Genomic DNA, 19,478 nt, shown 5'->3' with positions numbered 1-19,478 from the left:
GGCATGTCTGACCATTTCTTCTGCCTTGGTCTAGTGCTTTCCTCATGATTTAGACTCTGGATGAAGATGTTTTTGAAGTAGGTTTACCTACTGCTGTCATCCTGTGTCACCTCACTCTCTGTGGCCTGGAAGTGCAGGGTTTCAGGCCTGGCTGTGGGTGGGCATTATATGACAAAGGGTTCAGCGTCCCCTGCATCTGGTATGATGCCCTCTCTGGTTTCACCACCTTTAGTCATCATTTTACTTGGGGTGTGGACATATTTGTTCCAGGAGCTTCCCCACCCTCTACAACTTATTGGAGGGATAGATTGTCCTAATGTTTTCTTCTCGTGTTTTTAACCATGAAATCTTAGACCTGGAGTAGATTTGGTTACCAAATAGCCTAAGGAGGGAGGACATAATATTCGATTTATGTAAGATCCAGGAAATGAGGGAAGGCACAGTGCCATGAGCTGTGCTTCCAGCCAGACCTTATTAACTTTCACAATTCTTTATGCAAAAGAGACAACCTCCAGGTGTTGCTAATGGAGGTTCGTGACCTAGAGACAAAACCAGAAGCAGCTTCCCTCTATTTCTCCAAATCCAAAAACAATTGCTAGGGAGTTAGACCATCATCCAGCTCTGCTTTGAGAAAGGGAATTTTGCTTTTGAGATGATTGAAGTGCTTTAAATTCCTCAGCTGAGAAATGAGAGATGTACAGATAATGAGACACATGGAGGCCTTGCTGCATCAGACTTCATGAGCTTGGAGAACATGCAGGTGTTCTCCTGACCTCTTAGCTGTTTGTCAGGTTTCTATGACCAGGCAGGTGTTACCAGCACTAATGTTTAGGGATTCAGCTATATTTTAGCTTCATTTTTATGATCCTTTTTTTTTCCAGACAGGATCTTGCTCTGTCACTCAGGCTGGAGTGCAGTGGTGTGATCACAGCTCACTGCAGCCTCAACCTCCCTGGACACTCAATTGATCCTCCTACCTCACCCTCCCCAGCAACTGGGACTACAGTCATGTGCCACCATGCCCGGCTAATTTTTGTATTTTTTTTGTGGAGATGGAGTTTTGCCATGTTGCCAGACTGGTCTTGAACTCCTGGGCTCAAGTGATCCACCCTCCTTGGCCTCCCAAAGTGCTAGCATTACAGACATGTGCCACCACACCCGGTCAGGATCCTCTCTTTAGTCACGTCTTTATCTCTTCATTCATGTAACGATCTTTTCTTGAGGGCCTGCTTTGTGCAAGGAATTGTGTTTGGTACTGTGAGGGATATGGAAGTGAACATTTCACATCTTACCCCTAAGTTGCTTACTTTAGAGGAGAAGGTAGGGCTGAGAAGAAATATCTAAAACATAAAGTGTGAAATGGCTTTGTTGAGTTTATGAGTTGCATGTAAGAAGTGAGTAGATTTTCCTATAAAAGCACAACCAAGATGATTGCTTTCTGGACAGTGAGAATGCCTAGAGCACCAAGAACTGCTTCTAAGGACTCAGAGTTGAGATGCCTGTTGTAAAATGACCTTGCTGTTAGCCCTTTTCTTGGGTCAGCCACCATTGTACCCACATTCCCACTTAACATAGACCATGTCTGTCTTTATCTCACCCAAAGTTTAAATAACAGTGAAAGATGAAATCAGATTGGTGGAGACCTGGAAGCTTAATTTTCCTAATGGTTCTCTTTCCAAATTACATCTGGCCGAGGCATGAGGATCACTTGAACCTAGGAGTTCGAGACCAGCCTTGGCAACATAGGAAGACCCTGCCTCTATAAAAATTAAAAAAAATTAGCTGGGGCCAGGTGGCTCACATCTGTAATCCCAGCACTTTGGGAGGCCGAGGCAGGCAGATCACCTCAGGTCGGGAGTTTGAGAACAGCCTGACCAACATGGAAAAACCCCATCTGTACTAAAAATACAAAAATTAGCTGGGCATGGTGCACATGCCTGTAATCTCAGCTACTCAGAAGCCAAGGTAGGAGAATTTCTTGAACCCGGGAGGCGGAGGTTGCAGTGAGCCGAGATCGGGCCATTGCACTCCAGCCTGGGCAACGAGAGCGAAACTCAGTCTCAAAAAAAAAAAAAAGATAAAAAAAAAAAGAAAAAAAATAAGCTGAGCATTGTGGTAAACGCCTGTAGTCTCAGCTACTTGGGAGGCTGAGGTGGGAGGATTGCTTGTGCCTGCGAGGTTAGAGGCTACAGTGAGCCATGATTGCACCACTGCACTCCAGCTTGGGTGACAGAGCAAGATCCTGTCTCAAAAACAAAAAGCAGGCCTGGCCAACATGGTGAAACCATGTCTCTATTGAAAATACAAAAATTAGCTGGGCATGGTGGCATGAGCCTGTAGTCCTAGCTACTTGGGAGGCTGAGCAGGAGAATTGCTTGAACTCAGGAGGCAGAGGTTGCAGTGAGCCGAGATTGTACCTCTGCACTCCAGCCTGAGCGACAGAGTAAGACTCTGTCTCAAAAAAAAAAAAAAGCAAAACACAAATTACATCTCAGTGTGTTTCATGTAGTTGGTGTGATCTACATCCCTCCTTTTGTTGTTATTCTGATCTTTGGTTTGGAGAGCAATTCGTAAGGAGGCATGAAATGTATCTGGAGACAGCTATGAGCTGCAGCCTACTGATTTTCATGTAATTCTTGGCTACTTGCCAGTATGGTTGGGGTTAAACTGTTTCCAGGGTAGGAAAAACACGAACCTAGCATTTTGGTATGAAAACAAACAAGGCTGCTTTGTACTTGATGAAGCTCAAGTTGCAGATCCAGTGAGAGCCCATTAACTATTGGTGAAGGCCCACTGACAGTGGTGAGTTTCAGAGACCCCTGCACATTCTGGAGATAGCAGCAAATGGTTGTGCAGCCTACAAAAGTAATAAATATTTCTGCAGTGATTGTCAACAACAAAATGATTTTCTTGTTTGGGGGGTGGGGAGGCAAGAGGCAGAAACCTTAGGAAGCTGTTGCAAACCAGTTTCAGCTTCTCCTACTTTTATTTCTTTCCATTTAAAGCTGGGTGCAGTGGCACATGCCTGTAGTCCCAGTTACTCAGGAGCCTGAAGTGGGAGGCTCACTTGAGCCCAGGATTTTGAGGCTGCGGTGTATTATGATGGCCCCTGTAAGTAACCACTGTACCCCAGCCAGGGTAACATAATGAGACCCTGTCTCAAAAAAATAAAAGACTAAGGCTACACAAATGACATGGGGTGGAGTCAGGAACCTAGGACTCTTTCTGGCCCACTTTGGAGAGCAGGATTCTGTGAGGTTGAGGTCAATGACTGGGAAAGCCCCAAAGTTCTCATCTGTATCTTCCTTCCACCTCCTTCATCCTCTGCAATAAAACGAAATCAACTCCAAGATTGACCATATTTTAGTAGTAAATATCAAACAAGCAAAACGAGGGCCTAAAATACTCCACTAAAATAGAAATTCCTATATTTGATATTCATGCTGCTACTGTAATCATCAGAAAGAAAAACTGCTGGGCAAAGGTACTCATTAGATGTGTACATGTATAGGGCCTTGACATTCTACCCCCAACTAATCTTTGCGTCATCTTTTTCTGCCTTTGGACATGTGCCCCATGCGTCCTTGTTTCCATACTTTTATTCATGCTCTGCTCTGCGTAGTGTGCTCATTTTATCCACTGAAACCCTACATATTATTTCAGTATCCATCTCTTTGGGGTTTTTTAGTTTGTTTGTTTGTTTGCTTTTTGAGACGAATTCTTGCTCTGTTGCCCAGGCTGACATGCACTGGCATGATCTCGGCTCACTGCAACCTCCGCCTCCTGGGTTCAAGCGATTCATTCTCCTGCCTCAGCCTCCCAAGTAGCTGAGATTACAGGCATGTGCCACCATTCCCGGCTAATTTTTGTATTTTTAGTAGAGACTGGTTTTGCCATGTTTGCCAGGCTGGTCTTGAACTCCTGACCTCAGATGTTCCATCCACCTTGGCCTCCCAAAGTGCTTGAGCCATTGCGCCTGGCATTAGTTTTTTTGTTGTTGTTGAGATAGAATCTCACTCTGTCCCCCAGGCTGGAGTGCAGTGGTGCCATCTCGGCTCACTAAAAGCTCCGCCTCCCGGGTTCACGCCATTCTCCTGCCTCAGCCTCCCAAGTAGCTGGGACTACAGGTGCCCGCCACCATGCCTGGCTAATTTTTTGTATTTTTTAGTAGAGATGGGATTTCACCATGTTAGCCAGGATGGTCTTGATTTCCTGACCTCGTGATCCGCCTGCCTCAACCTCCCAAAGTGCTGAGATCACAGGCTTGGGCCACTGCGCTTGGCCTCATTTTTTTTTTAAGAGAAAAGGTCTCACTCTGATACCCAGGCTAGAGTGCAGTGGTACAATCACAGCTCACTACAACCTCAACCTCTTGGGCTCAAGTGATCCTCCTGCCTCAGCCTACTGAGTAGCTGAACCTACAAGGTGTGCGCCACCATGCCTGGCTAATTTCTTAATTTTTGTAGAAACAGGGTCTCCCTATGTTGCTCAGGCTGGTCTTGAAATCCTGGCCTCAAGTGATCATCCCACATCAGCCTTCTGAAGTGTTGGGGAACCACTGTGTCCAGCTCTTGATAAAATTTTCTTTGAAAACAAAAACCTTCTTTGGCCATTCTGTCCCTCAATAGCATCCCTTCTTTGTTTTCTTTTTTCTTTTTTTTTTTTTTACTGGAAGCTCAGAGGATCATCCAGCATCTCTTCTTTGAGCTCCTCTTGTGTCACTGTGTTTGTCCCCCGCCTCACCATGTTTATGACAGAGTGCGTATGTTTGTTTCTGTGTAACTAACTAAATAAATCCTCCAGGGCAAGACCGATTGATCCAATAGTACATCTTTGTTATCCCCACAGCACATCCTGGGTGGACTGGATGCAATATCAGGTCACAAGTAAAGGGGAAGTAACAATTAATATCAAAATCCTATCTCAATGTGTGTCCAAGCCATTTTGGAGTCATGCAGACCTGGTTGAGATTCTAGCTGCACTGCCTATTAGGTGTGTGTCCTTGAACGGGTTACCTGACATCACTGTGTGAAATAGGAGATGTCACCATCTGTCGGAATCTTCCCTCTCTGAAATACATGATTTGATGTTTAGCAAAGGATTACATACTGCAGTTAAGAACCATTTACCTAGCTCTCTTTCCTGAAAGACTCAGTAGTAGGAAAGCACCATGGGTTTTTACGGATACCTTGTGGAAGAGATAAGCTCTGTGACTTGTAAAACGCCTTGTCCTGCCCAGAAGCAGGAGAGGTGTGTGTTTTCTTGCCTCGACAGGCCTGCTACGTGCCTGCCTTTGTCCAGCCCCAGGACATAGATAAAGCTAGTGTTCTTGGTTTCTAGCAGTTAAGCAACCTTTAGTGTTTCTGCCTGGCAGAGTTCTGGGTTTGGGATTTATCCCCTTGCATTCCCCAAAATAATTACTTCAGAATCCTTTTGTTAATGCCTAGCCTCACACCCATGACATGAAGATGTCTCAGTTTAACTTTTATTGTGACACTCATGTTGGTTTGAGGTTTCAGTTAGTATTCATTCTCTCCTTTCTTGAGTTAGAACTCTAAGGCATTTAAATGGGTGTGTGCCCAAACTGGAGAAAGATAAGAAAGATCTCTTATCTTATACATTCTGTGTCTGCCCAGCAGCCTCTGCTCAAAGCTCCTGGAAATAAAATGGCCTTACGCCTGGAGATTATCTCCTACCCTAGAAGCCTGGCAGTTACTGTCCTGTTCTGACAAACTCTCTTTCTTCAGATCCCTTGATTGTGAAATAAGATACCCCCAGACCTTCAGCCCTAGTTGCCATCAGCCTCAGTTGGCCAGATGACATGGGTGTGGGAGCAGCTCACCAGGTTCCCAAGAGCCATGGCCTAGGAAGGTCTCCAGCCTATTCCTTGTGTGTGAATCTGTTGTGCATTAGGAACAGATGAGAACTTTAGGGCTTTCCCAGTCATTGACCTCATAGAACCTTGCTTTCCAAAGTGGGTCAGAAGGACCCTAGGACCCTGACTTCACACTCCAGAACACTACCATCATATCCAGTGTGCATGGCAGTCTCATAAACAGGGTTCTGGAGCACTGACCAGGGACCTGCCTGTCTGCTTAACATTCACCTGACCTTCAGTTCTGGTTTTTGCTGTTTGTTTTTTCCTTGTTTGTAACTTCTGATATTCTAATATCTGATGCCTGTGTGATCATAAAGGAAAGAGCCTGTGGAGCCAGAGTCTTCACTCAAATCCTTGCTGTCTCACAGCCAGCTGTGTGACCTTGGGCAAGTTACATAAACCCCATTTGCCTCCATTTCTGTAACTGAGTAATAGGGATAGTAATAGCCACATCATAGGGTTGTTGTGGCTTTGAGATGTTGGTTAGATAGAGTTCTTAGCATGGAGTCTGGCTCACGGTCAGGGTTGAACAAATGATTATCTCTCCCCTACCCCACCCCAGAATTTAAAGATTATATAGACTGCCTACAAAAATGTTGCCAAAAGATACGTAAACAAATTTATTACAGTAAAAGAATGAATTCAGGTAGCTGTGAGCATATACGTTGTTGCAGTATGTCTTAAATTAATCCGGTACAGCACAGTGGTTCGTGCCTGTGATGTCAGCATTTGAGGATGCTAAGGTGGGAGGATTGCTTGAGGCCAGCAAGACTGCTTATTTAAAATAAAATTTTAGGGAGGCATGGTGGCTCAGTCCTGATGTCCTGGCTGATAAGGAGGCAAGGCCAAGTGTTCGAGACCAGCTTGGGCAACATAGGAAGCCCTCATCTATAACAACAGAAAAAATTTTAAATAAAAATTTAAAAAGTTAATCTGAGGCCAGGCATGGTGGCTCATGCCTGTAATCCCAGCACTTTGGTTGAGGTCAGGAGTTCGAGACTAGCCTGGCCAACATGGTGAAACCCCATCTCTACTAAAAAGACAAAATTAGCTGGGAGTGGTGGCGTACGCTTGTAGTCCCAGCTACTTGGGAGTCTGAGGCAGGGGGATGGCTTGAACCTGGGAGGCAGAGGTTGCAGTGAGCCAAGATCGTTCCACCACACGCCAGCCTGGGTGACAGAGCGAGACTCTGTCTCAAGAAAAAAAAAAAAAAGTTAATCTGAATCCAAAGGGTAGTATTTCCAGCAGTACTATCTCTGAGGGTTCTCTGAACTGCGGAGGAGGAGACTGCCTCAGTAGAAGGATATCTCAGATGCTGCTTGGGGCCATAAGTTTAGTTGTTAACCTGCAAAAAAAAATTTTTTTTTTTTGAGATGGAGTCTCGCTCTGTCGCCCAGGCTGGAGTGCAGTGGCACAATCTCAGCTCACTGCAAGCTCTGCCTCCTGGGTTCACTCCATTCTCCTGCCTCAGCTCACAAGTAGCTGGAACTACAGGTGCCCGCCACCACACTGGCTACTTTTTTGTATTTTTAGTAGACTCAGTGTTTCACCGTGTTAGCCAGGATGGTCTTGATCTCCAGACTTCGTGATCCACCTGCCACTGCCTCCCAAAGTGCTGGGATTACAAGCGTAAGCCACCGCGCCAGTTTGAGACAGTTTCGCCCTGTGGCCCAGGCTGGAGTGCAGTGGCACGATCTCAGCTCACTGCAGCCTCCATCTCCCAGGTTCAAGTAATTCTCCTGCTTCAGCCTCCTGAGTAGCTGGGACTACAGGTGTGTGTCACCATGCTCAGCTAATTTTTCTATTTTTAGTAAAGATGGGGATTCCCCATGTCGATCAGGCTGGTCTGGAACTCCTGACCTCAGGTGATCTGCCTGCCTTGACCTCCCAAAGTGCTGGGATTACAAGCGTGAGCCACCGTGCCCGGCCCTTTTTTTTTTTTTTTTTTTTTTGAGACAGAGTCTCGTTCTGTCGCTCAGGCTGGAGTGCAGTGGTGCGATCTTGGCTCACTGCAACCTCTCCCTCCTGGGCTCAAGTGTCCCTCCCACCTCAGCCTCCCGAGTAGCTGAGATAACAGGCATGTGCCACCACGCCCAGCTAATTTTTGTATTTTTTGTAGAGATGGGGTTTTGCCATGTTGCCCAAGCTGGTTTTGAACTCCTGGGCTCAAGCAATCTGCCCACCTCAGCCTCCCAAAGTACTAGGATTACAGGCGTGAGCCATGGTGCCCAGCCAACCTGCAACATTTTGACAACATAATCCTGCTTAATTCTAATTTAGTATGACTTCCTTTTTTTTTTTTTTAAGTTGGTGAATTCAGCATTGAATTTAATTCTGCATTGGCAGGTGGATGACTAAAGTCATTTGAAGAAGGATTTACCCTACCTTTGGCTCATCATGTATGAGGCTGGATCACGTACATAGAAGAACCCATTTTTTCAGGCTAGCAGAAATTGTTAATGATCATCTTGCTTTTCAAATGGCAAAGCTGACTACTTTGTCACTAGGTTGTAGTAATATCTGTATAACATGGTAGAAAGTGAACTCACTTTCCTGGGAATGCCTGAATTTGCCAACTCAACCTCTTTTTCTCCTTACCCTTCAGATCTCAGTGCTTAGTGAACGTTAGTGAGGGGCTGTAGGCAAGAAGTTGATAGTAAGAAAGAAGCTGTTGTCAGCAGTCACTTTTTTAGAATATATTATATTGTACTAGGTGTAATGCCTTGGGTTAAATGCTGCCTTGCACACAGGAATTTATAATCTGTGAGAAGATAAAAATAGACAAATGCTGATTAGAAACACTGTCTTGGGTAGCATCATAAAAGGATGATTCATTAGGAAATCAGGAAGTCTATAATGCAATTTTGATCATTTAGGTTGTATTTTTACAAGTTTTTTTTTTGGATTTCTAGTAATTGTGTTGCAATTCCACTTCTTCTGAGATCATCACTGATGAATATTATTTAGAATTATGGGGCCAAGCTTAGTGGCTCATGCCTGTAATCTTAACAGTTTGAAAGGCTGAGGCAGGAGGATCACTTGAGGACAAGAGTTCAAGCCTGGACAATGTAGTGAGACCCTGTCTCTACAAAATATAAACATTAAAAAAAATTAGCTGAATGTGGTGGCGTGTGCCTATAGTCCCAGCTTTTCAGGAGGGTGAGGCAGGAGGATCACTTGAGCCTAGGGTGACAGAACAATAAATACCCTATCTCTTAAAAAAACAAAACAAAAAAAAAAAAGGAAGGAAGAAAAATATGGAACGCTTTATAGCCCATTAGAGCAAGGTTTATTGTGTGTTTTGGTCATAGTGGCATCCCCAGTGCCTAAAACAATGCCTGGCACACTGTAGGCATTCAGTGAGCGTGGAGTGAGTGAATAAATGGTACCCTTATGCCATGGCACTCTTTCTGGAGAATTTCAGGTGCCAGTCTGTCTTGTTAGATCAGTGCAGATTACATTGCCCATGAGGGGATGAGGATGCTGTTTCCATCAGTTTGATTGCCAAAGTTAATGCTGCGTGTATTTTGTGGTTCTCAGTGGTTGCCAGGGAACCGAGGAAGTGAAAGGAAGGGGTTGAAAGCAGCCTCATTGCTGTTCCCTGGGCGGCTGTGCCTTGATGTCCAGCCTCGTCCGTATGGCAGTTTGGCCTGGTTGTGAGAGTGGCGACAAGGCCTGGGATAGACTGACCATGTCTTGAGAATATGTATGTGCTGAAAAATGGCTTCCCAGTCCCCAAACACCAGCAGCAGCAGGAGCCACTTCTTTTACACATCAGCCACCTTTTCTTCTAGCAATGAAGCTGTGATCCATTCTTTCAGTGAGTTTCGAGGAAATGGCTCAGCCAGTTTGGCACATTCATTTTCTTGTCAGGAAAGTCGATGTGACCTTGACCGTCAGTGAGGACCTGCGGTAAACACGTTGTGTGTCTGGCTGGATTCTAATGATCAAACAGTACTTTTGGCACCTCACTGTGCTGTACGTGTCATGTGCTGCTAATTTATTGTCCTAGGTTGGGGGTTATAGATACTAATTTGCAAGAATCATTTCTGACTTACATGCATCATGCCCAGCACAGTGCCACTACCATGGAGGCCTTGGATAAGTATCATGAAAGAAAATTGTTGCAGAAAATGAAAGGAAAGATGAAATATACTTGCTTTGAGTCCTGGACAGTGTAATTAATTTGTAGCTGAGGAAGTTATTGAAAAGTAACTTTTTGTAATCCCAGCACTTTAGGAGGCTGAAGTGGGCAGATCACTTGAGCCCAGGAGTTCAAGACCAGCCTGAGCCACACGGTGAAACCCCATCTCTACACAAAAAAACAAAAATTAGCTGCACATGGTAGCATATGCCTGTGGTACCAGCTCCTTGGGAGGCTGAGGTGGGAGGATCGCTTGAGCCCAGAAGGCAGAGGTTGCAGTGAGCCAAGATCATCACACCACTGTACTCCAGCCTGGGTAACAGAGTGAGACCCTATCTCAAAAAAAAAAAAAAAAAAAAAAAAAAAAGTAACTTTGGATTTATAAAGCTCCTCTGAAGATTGTTCTCCTTGAGTCATTTCTGGAAATCCAAACCCAAACATGGACCTTTTGTGCTGTGCGAGTGTTGTCTTTGGTAGAGGATTCAGGCCCAGGGAGAGCTGCTGTGACCTGCTGTTTCAGGGAGGGTAGCCAGAAGGGATTTGGCTTACACCACCGACTAGGGAAAGTCAGAGCAGGACACCATCCCCAGGGCCCTTGCTTGTGCAAAGCTTGCGTTAGAGAACTCTTTTCTCTCTGAGCTGAACTTAGAGAAGAAAGCATGACAAACCTAGGGCGGTGAACTTTTCCGAACCAAGAGTTGGTTTAAATATAGATGATCTGCCTCTCTGGCAACTTGGAGGCTGCGGTGGGACTTGTTGTACCTTTTATAAGACAAGTGAGGAAAGATGTTGGCACCTGTACTTGCGCAGTTTGTTTATGAAATATAAACTCTCTGGTGGAAGTGAGGGCTCGAAAGGTCAGTGTCCAAGGTAGCATGTCCTACCTTAGCTGGGGAAAAGGTGCCTCTCCAAGCCCCCCCTGCGAATTGCCTCATTCCCTAGAGAAAGTTGGGACAGCCAGGCTTCATGTCCTATTATTTACTGAGCACCGACTCTGGCAGGGGTGGGGGTGGAAAACTTTCTGTGAAACTGACAGACACTGGATTTGATTTTCTTTCCCAGGGAGGAGAAACAATACTCTAGGAGCTACAAAGTCAGTCCTTATTCAGAGCAGTGTTCCTCTTTTCAGCTTTAGAGACTTGATTTATGTACCCCCGAGCCTGCTTAGAGCCAAGGGGTTGCAGCAGCCTGCTCCCATCTGCAGCCCGCCACCATCCTCCCACAGTGGGCTCTGGCTCTAGGTGGGTCCAGGGCTGGGCATCGGGGTCTGCAGCACATCCTCCTCAGTATTCCAGCGCAGCTGTCTGAAGTTTTTTCTGCTGCGCCTGAACTGATGTCATTTCCCCCTTGGCAGACAGCTTCGGCTTTGCTGCGTCTGAGATATGTCACGGGAAGGTGGGGGTGGGTCAGAGCCAGGCAGGGGGAGTAGCGAAGAGAGCAGGAGACAGTGTGCCTGCTCCGTCCCAGGACTCTGTTTACTTTGTCTGCTTTGCTAAAGAAGGCCGGTGAACCAGGACCACCGCGCACACAGGCCCACCAGGGGCAATGCTCATTCCAAGACCTTAACTTTTAAGAGCCCTTTGTTCCAACGTTAGTGTGGATGATGCTCTTGCAGGATGCCTTTCCTTTTGGGTCTTAGACAGGTAATTGTTTCTGCACGGATCGGGTTTGGAAGGGAAGAAGGGGTGGGAGCTTGTTTATTGTACTACTGCTTTGGGTGGAGGGACTATTTTAGCAAATGCCTCTCGGTTAGACCAGGCCAGCTCCCACACAGAACTTTCCAGTCTCCCTTCTTGTTTGCTAGTTGCTTCTTACTTTCAAAGCCACCGTGTTCTTAACCCTCTACGTCCCCGAGGTTTCTCTAGGGTTGTCCAGTTCTGATTTTCCATCAGACACTGTAAAGCTGCTTTGGAAACTTCACGGAGAAACAGCTGAAGAATGGGGCTGGGGAAGGGGAGAGGCAGAGTGCGATTCTTGCTCCAAACCCCTTTTATTCCTTCTCCATTTTGATTTGGCTAGTTAGTGGAGATTTCCTCACAGTCCTCTGGTTCTGAAGGGACTCTGTGTTGGGGGTGGGGTGAGGGCTCCGTTCTTCTTTTAAAGGAAAGGCTTTCTTCCTTTCAAGCATATGCCTGGGGCTGTGCAGCTGAGGGACGTCCCGGACACCTCAGGGGAAGGGGTATGGAATTGACCCCATTTTGGCCTTACTGACCAATTTTTCAAAAAGACCCCTGTGGCAGAGACTTGATTGCTCGGTGAGCTGCCCTTTGAAGTGGGGGCACTGCATTCATTCCAGCCGGTAAAACAGTGTGGAATGAGAGAACAGTAGCAAGCCACCAACTGCTGTCTGCTGAGAACACAGCTGTTGCCAACTATTTGTTCCAAGGCTTCTGAGAGTCGGACACCCCCACCCCCTCTTCGTTTGAGAGGCATGTCTATCGGAATGTGTAACTGTAACCAGCAGCTGCTGGCTGTAAGGGGTGGGGAGGGAGCACACACCCTCTGCTGCCTGTTCCTGGGTGAGGAAAAGCCACAGATGAGCTCACAGCAGAAGCCCTAGAGGGGAGCTGCTAAGGACCACTGGTTGCCCTCACTCTGCGAAAAGTGCTAGGTGGGCAACTCTCCCTTGAGTTGCCTACAGTTCTGTTCAAAGGAAGCTGCTCTGAAAAGTCCCAAACATTCCATTACAGCTCTTGTTATCTTCAGAGTGTTGCGTTGACACAGCTGATGGGCAGAGGTGACCACTCTGAACATCCCTTCTGCCCCCACAAGAAAGGCTGTCCTTTTTTTTTTTTTTTTGAGATGGAGTCTCACTCTGTTGCCCGGGCTGGAGTGTAGTGGCGTTATCTCAGCTCACTGCAACTTCTGTCTCCTGGGTTCAAGCAATTCTCCTGCCTCAGCCTCCTGAGTAGCTGGGACTACAGGCATGTGCCACTTATACCCGGCTAAGTTTTGTATTTTTAGTAGAGATGGGGTTTAGCCATGTTGGCCTGACTGGTCTCGAACTCCTGACCTCAGGTGATCCAGCCACCTCGGCCTCCCGAAGTGCTAGGATTACAGGCGTGAGCCACGGCGCCTAGCCAGAAAGGCTGTCCTTTTAACCTGTGGGCAGAGTGAGCCCTGGAGAGGATTTCAAGCAGTGTTGGAAATAGGATGAAGCTGGATGAAGCGTCTCATGCTGTGTCAGCAGGCTGGGAGGGTGAAAACTGCCTAACAGAGTGGAAAGAGTGGGCTGGGAGCTGGAAAGACCTGCGTTCATATCCCAGCTTCCCTGGGGTCTTGGGCAGGCCCTTAACTGTTCTGAACCTCATCTCTGAGGTCACACAGGGATTCCACGAAAGAATGTATGTGAACGTTAGCACCTTGGCTGGTAGAGAGTAGACATAACTCTTACTTTGATCTACTCATTCCCAAAGGATGCAACACTGCAGGGGTGCAGAAAACGAGAAGCGAGGGGACTGATACCTTGACAGGAGCCAGGTGTGCTGGGCAGGAGCCCACAGCCAGGGGAGTGAGCTCTTGCATCTGTAGTCAGTGACTGCCATTGTGCAGTGACGTACAGCTGGGAGGCCACCTCTTACTCTACCAAGACACTGTTAATCTTAAATACTGAGGTGGCAAGAGGGAGAGGGCTTGTGTCCAGTTACTTGGACATGTAGTGAGAGAATGAAGCAGTGGGTAGCATTAAACTCTTCAAGGAGAGTGGAGGGTTGGGATGGTTGTTGTGGGGAGGATCTGAGAGGATCAACAGCAGGTGAACCTTTAGCTCTTGTGTCTGAACAGTTGCCTGGTGGAAGGAGAATTTAGAAGACCTCTGAAGGCCCTTCCTGCCCTAGGCTTCTGTGACTCAAACCTTGCCTGTACAATCTTGGAGTAGTTTTGGTTACATATTTTGTATATTTCTAGTATTTTGTGTCAGACAGTGTAACTATGTTCTTTATTGGAGCCATGTAGAAGCCAGCCTTCTAAAGATTACTTGGTGATAATTCTGTTTAAGAAAAAATGACACAATGCACACACACACACATAAAATTCATCTTTATCATACATATGTATGTACTTTGATTTTTTTCCCTTAATCCATATGATTTTTTTTTCCCCTTAATCCTGTGTCTTATGTGGTAGGATTATTCTGTTTGTACAGAGGTGCATGCGGAGGCTTAGAGAAGTTAAGCCATTTGCCCAGCATTGCTCAATTGTCTAGAGAAAGGGTAATTGAAGATTTTTGTTGCTGTTTTTTAACTTGAGTCTTTCCCAAATCCTGGATTTTTCTCACTACCTAGACTGTGTGGCTCAATGTCTGAGAGTAGAGTATGATTAATGCATTGTTCTCCTTGGGGCATGTTTCTTTCTAGCCTGCCTAGGTAGGAGATAAAATGCTGCTTACCCCTTAATCCCAGCTTTTCAAGAGGCTGAGGCAGGAGAATTGCTTAAACCCGAGAGGCGAAGGTTGCAGTGAGCTGAGAGACCCCACCATTGCACTCCAGCATGGGCGACAAGAGCGAGACTGTTTCAAAAAAAAAAAAAAAAATCATTCTTGTTGAGTCTCGTTCTTGTCACCCAAGCTGGAGTGCAATGGTGCGATCTTGGCTCACTGCAACCTCCGCCTCCCGGGTTCAAGCCATTCTTCTGCCTCAGCCTCCCAGGTAGCTGGGACTACAGGCATGTGCCACCGTGCCCAGCTAATTTTTTGGGTATTTTTAATAGAGATGGGGTTTCACCATGGCTGGCCAGGCTGGTCTCAAACTCCTGACCTCAAGTGGTCTGCTCGCCTCGGCCTCCCAAAGTGTTGGGATTATAGATGTGAGCCACCAGGCCCGGCCAAAAAAAATGTAGATTCTTTATGTCTGGGCCAGGGCCCCAGAATATGCATTTCTGTGAAGTTCCCCAGGTGTTTCTGACCCAGGTTGTTTCCGGCCACACTTTGAGAGACTGTCTTCCAGAGCTGGGCGGCATGGAAATAATTACAAGCCAGCATGCTGAGACTACAACAGAGGAACGTCCAGCGACTGGGAGAGCAGAGCGTGGGGGCAGGTATCTGAATCAGGCTAGGAGAGGCTTTCCTGAGAAGCCGATATCTGATTTGACTCTTGAAGGATGAGTAGGAGAGTTTACCAGACACATGAGTTGGGGAAAGAGCATTCCGGACAGATCAGGTTGGGAGAGTTGTTTTTGTTTTCTCCTGCAAGTGACAAGGGAACCTGTCATTCATCTGTTGAGTCTTGGCATTGAATTTGCCTAGGGCAAGATAAGGACCTTAGTTCACCAGGTATGGGTGTCTTTTATGGATACTAAGAAGGAGGAAGACCTCAGGGCCCTTCTTTCTAATAATGAGCATGGCATGATTTCAGTGTCTGTAAAGGGCGGATAAACTGTAGGATGTATTAGTTCTTTCATGCAAGGGACAGTTAGACAGCTCACGGAAGCTACAGTGTTGACCAAAAAAATGCTTTTTGTGCTTAGATGAGCCAGAGCTCAAAAGAAGATAGTCACCTGCTGAACTTTTTGGGTATAGCACTATATACCAAATTTTAGATATAACAAACAATTAGGCATGCTGTCCCTTTATTATCTGACAAGATCAGAAAATACGTTTTCTGGTTAAGAGAAATTCCATTATGTGTACCTAACAAAGGGATTACTAATTTTCGGAGAACAGTATTGCAACAGAATGTTCTTAGTCATGATTTGAATGAATTCTATTTCATGTTCATCCAGAAGGTATTGATTGGGTAATGCCGAAGGTTTCTTAGGAGCAACACTCAGCATCTGAAAAGTCCTGTGCATCTGTTCTACCCAGAGCATGTTGTGGATACAAAGAGGTATAAACTCCATCCCTGCCCTCAAGGGGTTTACAGTCAGGTAGGGAAAGTAGAATAAGTGCACAGGTAATGAGGACATTCTGCAGGTGGTAGCAAATGACATTAGAAAAGAATAGAATGCCTCAGTTCAGAGGTGTGAAGAGGCAACCCTTCTGCAGGTGGCCCTTCCCACAGTCCAATCCAGTAGTATCAGTTGTTGCACTGTAGGTGCTAGGTGTGTGGAAGGACCAGTGGGTGGTAAGTTCTAGTTGATGGAATGCAGGCTAGATCCATTAAGATACTAATTTTACATCTTGCACCTTGGAATATTGCCTTTCTCAGTGGGAAAGACCCATTGTTCCCCAAGTTGTCCACACCAATGAGATGGGATGATCCATGATACTGGAAATGAATAATACCCATCAAAACCCTCTTAGAGTCCCTTTTCCAGGTTGGAATTTGTCATGGAAAGAGGCACAGGGGGCAACTCCTGGCCCAAGGGGCTGTTTGTATTTTTGAAAGGGTGAGCTGGTCCCTGGGCTGATGCCGAATGTGACAAGGCAACTAGAATGTTGCATGGTACTTACTCCCTGGGCATAGGAAGTGGCTTTAGAGTCTCACAAGGAGAGCACTGAGAAGGCTGTGTGATAGACAGCCAAAGTTGCAGGGTGGGAGCCATGACTGCGGAGAGGGAAGGAGGGGAATTGCCGGCTTCCAATTTAACCCCTCAACTGCTGAATGTTGACCAGCATTGACTTGGGGTATTTATTATTTCACCACAGCGGCCACCCATGAGGGAGGAGGTCTTCTCTCCTTTTTGCTGTAAGGAAACTGAAACCCAGGGAGAAGTTATCTGTTCCAGAACCCAGGGCTAATGTGTGGCAGGAGGGGCCTGAAGTGCAGGTCTTCTTGGTGTCTGTCTGCCCCTGCCCATTGCTCTGGCTTGGTACCCATATCCACAGTCCACTGCAGCCCTCCTCCTCCCTGCCTGCTCTGTGCACGGCACAGGACCGAATGTTGACTACCAGTTGCTGTTACCCTCGGGCCCAACCTCTTTCCACCAGGTTGAGGACAAATTAAGCAAGATCTTGCTTGGAAGGGAACTAGCCGTGTATAGCAGCAAACACCAAGGTGATACTTGTTTGTGCTACCAAAAGTTGAAGCCAGAATCCTTATCTAAACTGATTTGTGAAAGTCTTGTGACAGCTCCACAGAGCACCTCATTTCCCTACTGTCACCAAAGGTGAGAAAGGTGGTGCTTATGCAAGCCCTTTCAGGTTAATTTTTTTTTTTTTGGTGGGGGGTTAGGGGGAGGGATAGAGTCTCGTTCTCGCTCTGTCACCCAGACTGGAGTGCAGTGGCGCCATCTTGGCTTACTGCAACTTCCGCCTCCCGGGTTCAAGGAATTCTCGTGCCTCAGCCTCCCAAGTAGCTGATAGCACCTGCCACCATGCCCAGCTAATTTTTCTATTTTTAGGAAAGATGGAGTTTCACCATGTTGGCCAGATTGGTCTGAAACTCCTGACCTCAGGTGATGCACCTGCCACGGCCTCTCAAAGTGCTGGGATTACAGGTGTGAGCAACTGTGCCTGGCCTCAGGTTAATTTTTGAACCCCCAACCATCTCTGTTGAAAGAAGCTGCTTTTTTTTTTTTCAAGGAACGTGGCTTGTTTTTCATTGCATCTCTGTTATCAGAGCAAAGAGAAAGCAGTGTACTGGACAGTAACTTAGTGGAAAAGAGGACTGTGGCTGCTGATTTTGAAACATTATCCAGGATGGAGCCAAAGAAAACAGTCACTTCCTCCAGTGATAGCCCATGAGTTTGACCCGCCCCCTCCCACCCCTTTTCCTTGAAGAGGTAAATTTTAGTCCAGGAAAACAGAATACGTTGGGGCTATTTAAAAACATGCTTTGAAATCCGTTCTTCTGCCCTAATTCCTTAGCACTAGTAAGATACTAGTTTCTTACCTCTTCCTCCCTAGGACTTCTTGACTCTTATTTCTTGCTAATTTGTAGCAGCAGTGGGTTGAAAGAGCCCTGAGAATGGACCTGCCTGAGCCATTTCTGTGCCCCTCTGTAGCCATTGTTTCTCTGGGCAGGGCTCACCTGAACTTGAACCCCAGACCTCACAAGAGGTTTCTATTGCTGGTTTCTGGAAATGGTGATAAAATCCTGTGAGGGGAGGGGCAGTGCAGGGAAGGAGACTTGGCTTTGGGAATGGCTGGAGTGTGACACACTGACTTCTTTTCCTGAAAGTGGCTCAGGGTTTGCCGGGACTGTGTTGCACATAAGACTTCGGTTTCCTCGGGCATTGCATCAAGGAGGCCAGAGTATTTATTATTGTTTGGTTTTCTTGCTTAACACACAAGACTTAAGGATCTCCCAGCTGTGACGCATGGTCTTGATATGGTTTCAAATACTGTCCAATTGATCTTGTGGTTCCCATCGAGGGTTTGAAATCCCTGGTTACCCACTAGGCAGGCAGTGGTGTGAATACCTGTGATCTCCCACCCCTCTGGGTGTGGTTCTGGAGTGCTGTAGGGAGGTTAGGACAGGCTGGGGCAGACCGCCAGCACAAATAGAACGTACAGTCATTCCTGCGTCTCTGTGTAAGGTTCCAGATTCATGGGCCAGGCTTGGCTTGTGCTGGGTTACTGTAAACCAGGATGAGAGAGCCACGGTTCATTCTCGCACTGGTCATGCGAAAATCACAACCCCACAGCCTTGCCTTAGGCTTTGGAGGACCCCTTCATGCTGCTGCTTGTACTATGTAGCTAAGAGGCACGAGGGACGACTAGCTCCTGTGGTTACTTGACTCAGCAGTCACCAGGTTCAGGGCTTTGTGAAGGGTTTTTGGCCAGGGTAGGTATGCTTGTGAGACTGACATCAGTCCTGCCTACGGGGAATTTAGAGCGGGGTGGTGGCGGGGAGTCTGTGAGGCACTCGGAGAACAAGACTGGCTAAAACACGGTTCTGTACAAAATACTGTGCTGCAGTTTGGCTAAAACAGGGGCTCTAAACTAGGGACAGTTTTGCCCTTCCCCCATAGGGGACATTTGGCAGTGTCCGGACATGGTTAACTGTCACAGCTAGGGGAGTGGGAAGTTGCTACTGGCATATCTAGTTAATAGAGGCCAGGGATGTTGCTAAACATCCTACAATGTACAGTTCAGTCCCGTACGACAAATAATTACCTGACTCCAAATGTCAGTAGGGCTAAGGTGGAGAAACCTTGGGGTAGAAACCACAGATTCATAGTAGTCCACTCTGCTTGGGAAGCAGGAGTCACAGGACTGAGGGAAGAAATACCATATTGTTTTAGTAAAGGGGGTAGACCTTTCCTGCTGCCTTCTAAGCAATGTGTGTTCATTATCTGCCCAGAAATTTAGAATTTTGACATTGGTTGTCCCCTTAATCACCAAGTACTCTGTCTTATCAATGACAGGTACAGAGTCATTTTTTTGTGGGCCAGTAGATATGACCAAGCCCATCTGAAATATGGATATGACCAAGTCCATCTGAAAAGTCGGATGGAACTGACGTTTCATCTCTTACTCAAATAACCTGGATTACCACCCCCCAGGAGGACAGGATCTCAGTGGTACCCAAATGACTTTATACATACAACTTAAAGAACAATTAGGCATACTTATTT

At 46.5% G+C, this 19,478-nt stretch overlaps 1 protein-coding gene across 2 annotated transcripts in view; it reads left to right on the top strand.

Moving 5' to 3' along the window:
- The window catches only part of WBP1L (WW domain binding protein 1 like), a 76,615-nt gene that overhangs the window by 20,773 nt on the left and 36,364 nt on the right, over positions 1 to 19,478 (top strand). Inside the window, exon 1 of one of the 2 annotated variants that reach the window (XM_003255409.3) lies at positions 11,384 to 11,665. The exons of the other annotated variant lie outside the window; for it this stretch is intronic. Coding sequence (XP_003255457.2) covers positions 11,639 to 11,665 — 27 coding nt within the window. The 5' untranslated portion in view covers positions 11,384 to 11,638. Of the gene's footprint in view, positions 1 to 11,383; positions 11,666 to 19,478 lie in introns of those variants that run through there. 2 annotated transcript variants of the gene reach the window in all.

The sequence above is a fragment of the Nomascus leucogenys genome, chromosome 3 (genome assembly GCF_006542625.1).
Source record: "Nomascus leucogenys isolate Asia chromosome 3, Asia_NLE_v1, whole genome shotgun sequence".
In the NCBI taxonomy this organism is placed as follows: domain Eukaryota; kingdom Metazoa; phylum Chordata; class Mammalia; order Primates; family Hylobatidae; genus Nomascus; species Nomascus leucogenys.
Note: the sequence above shows the minus strand (reverse complement) of the source record. Positions and strands in the feature narration are given on the sequence as shown.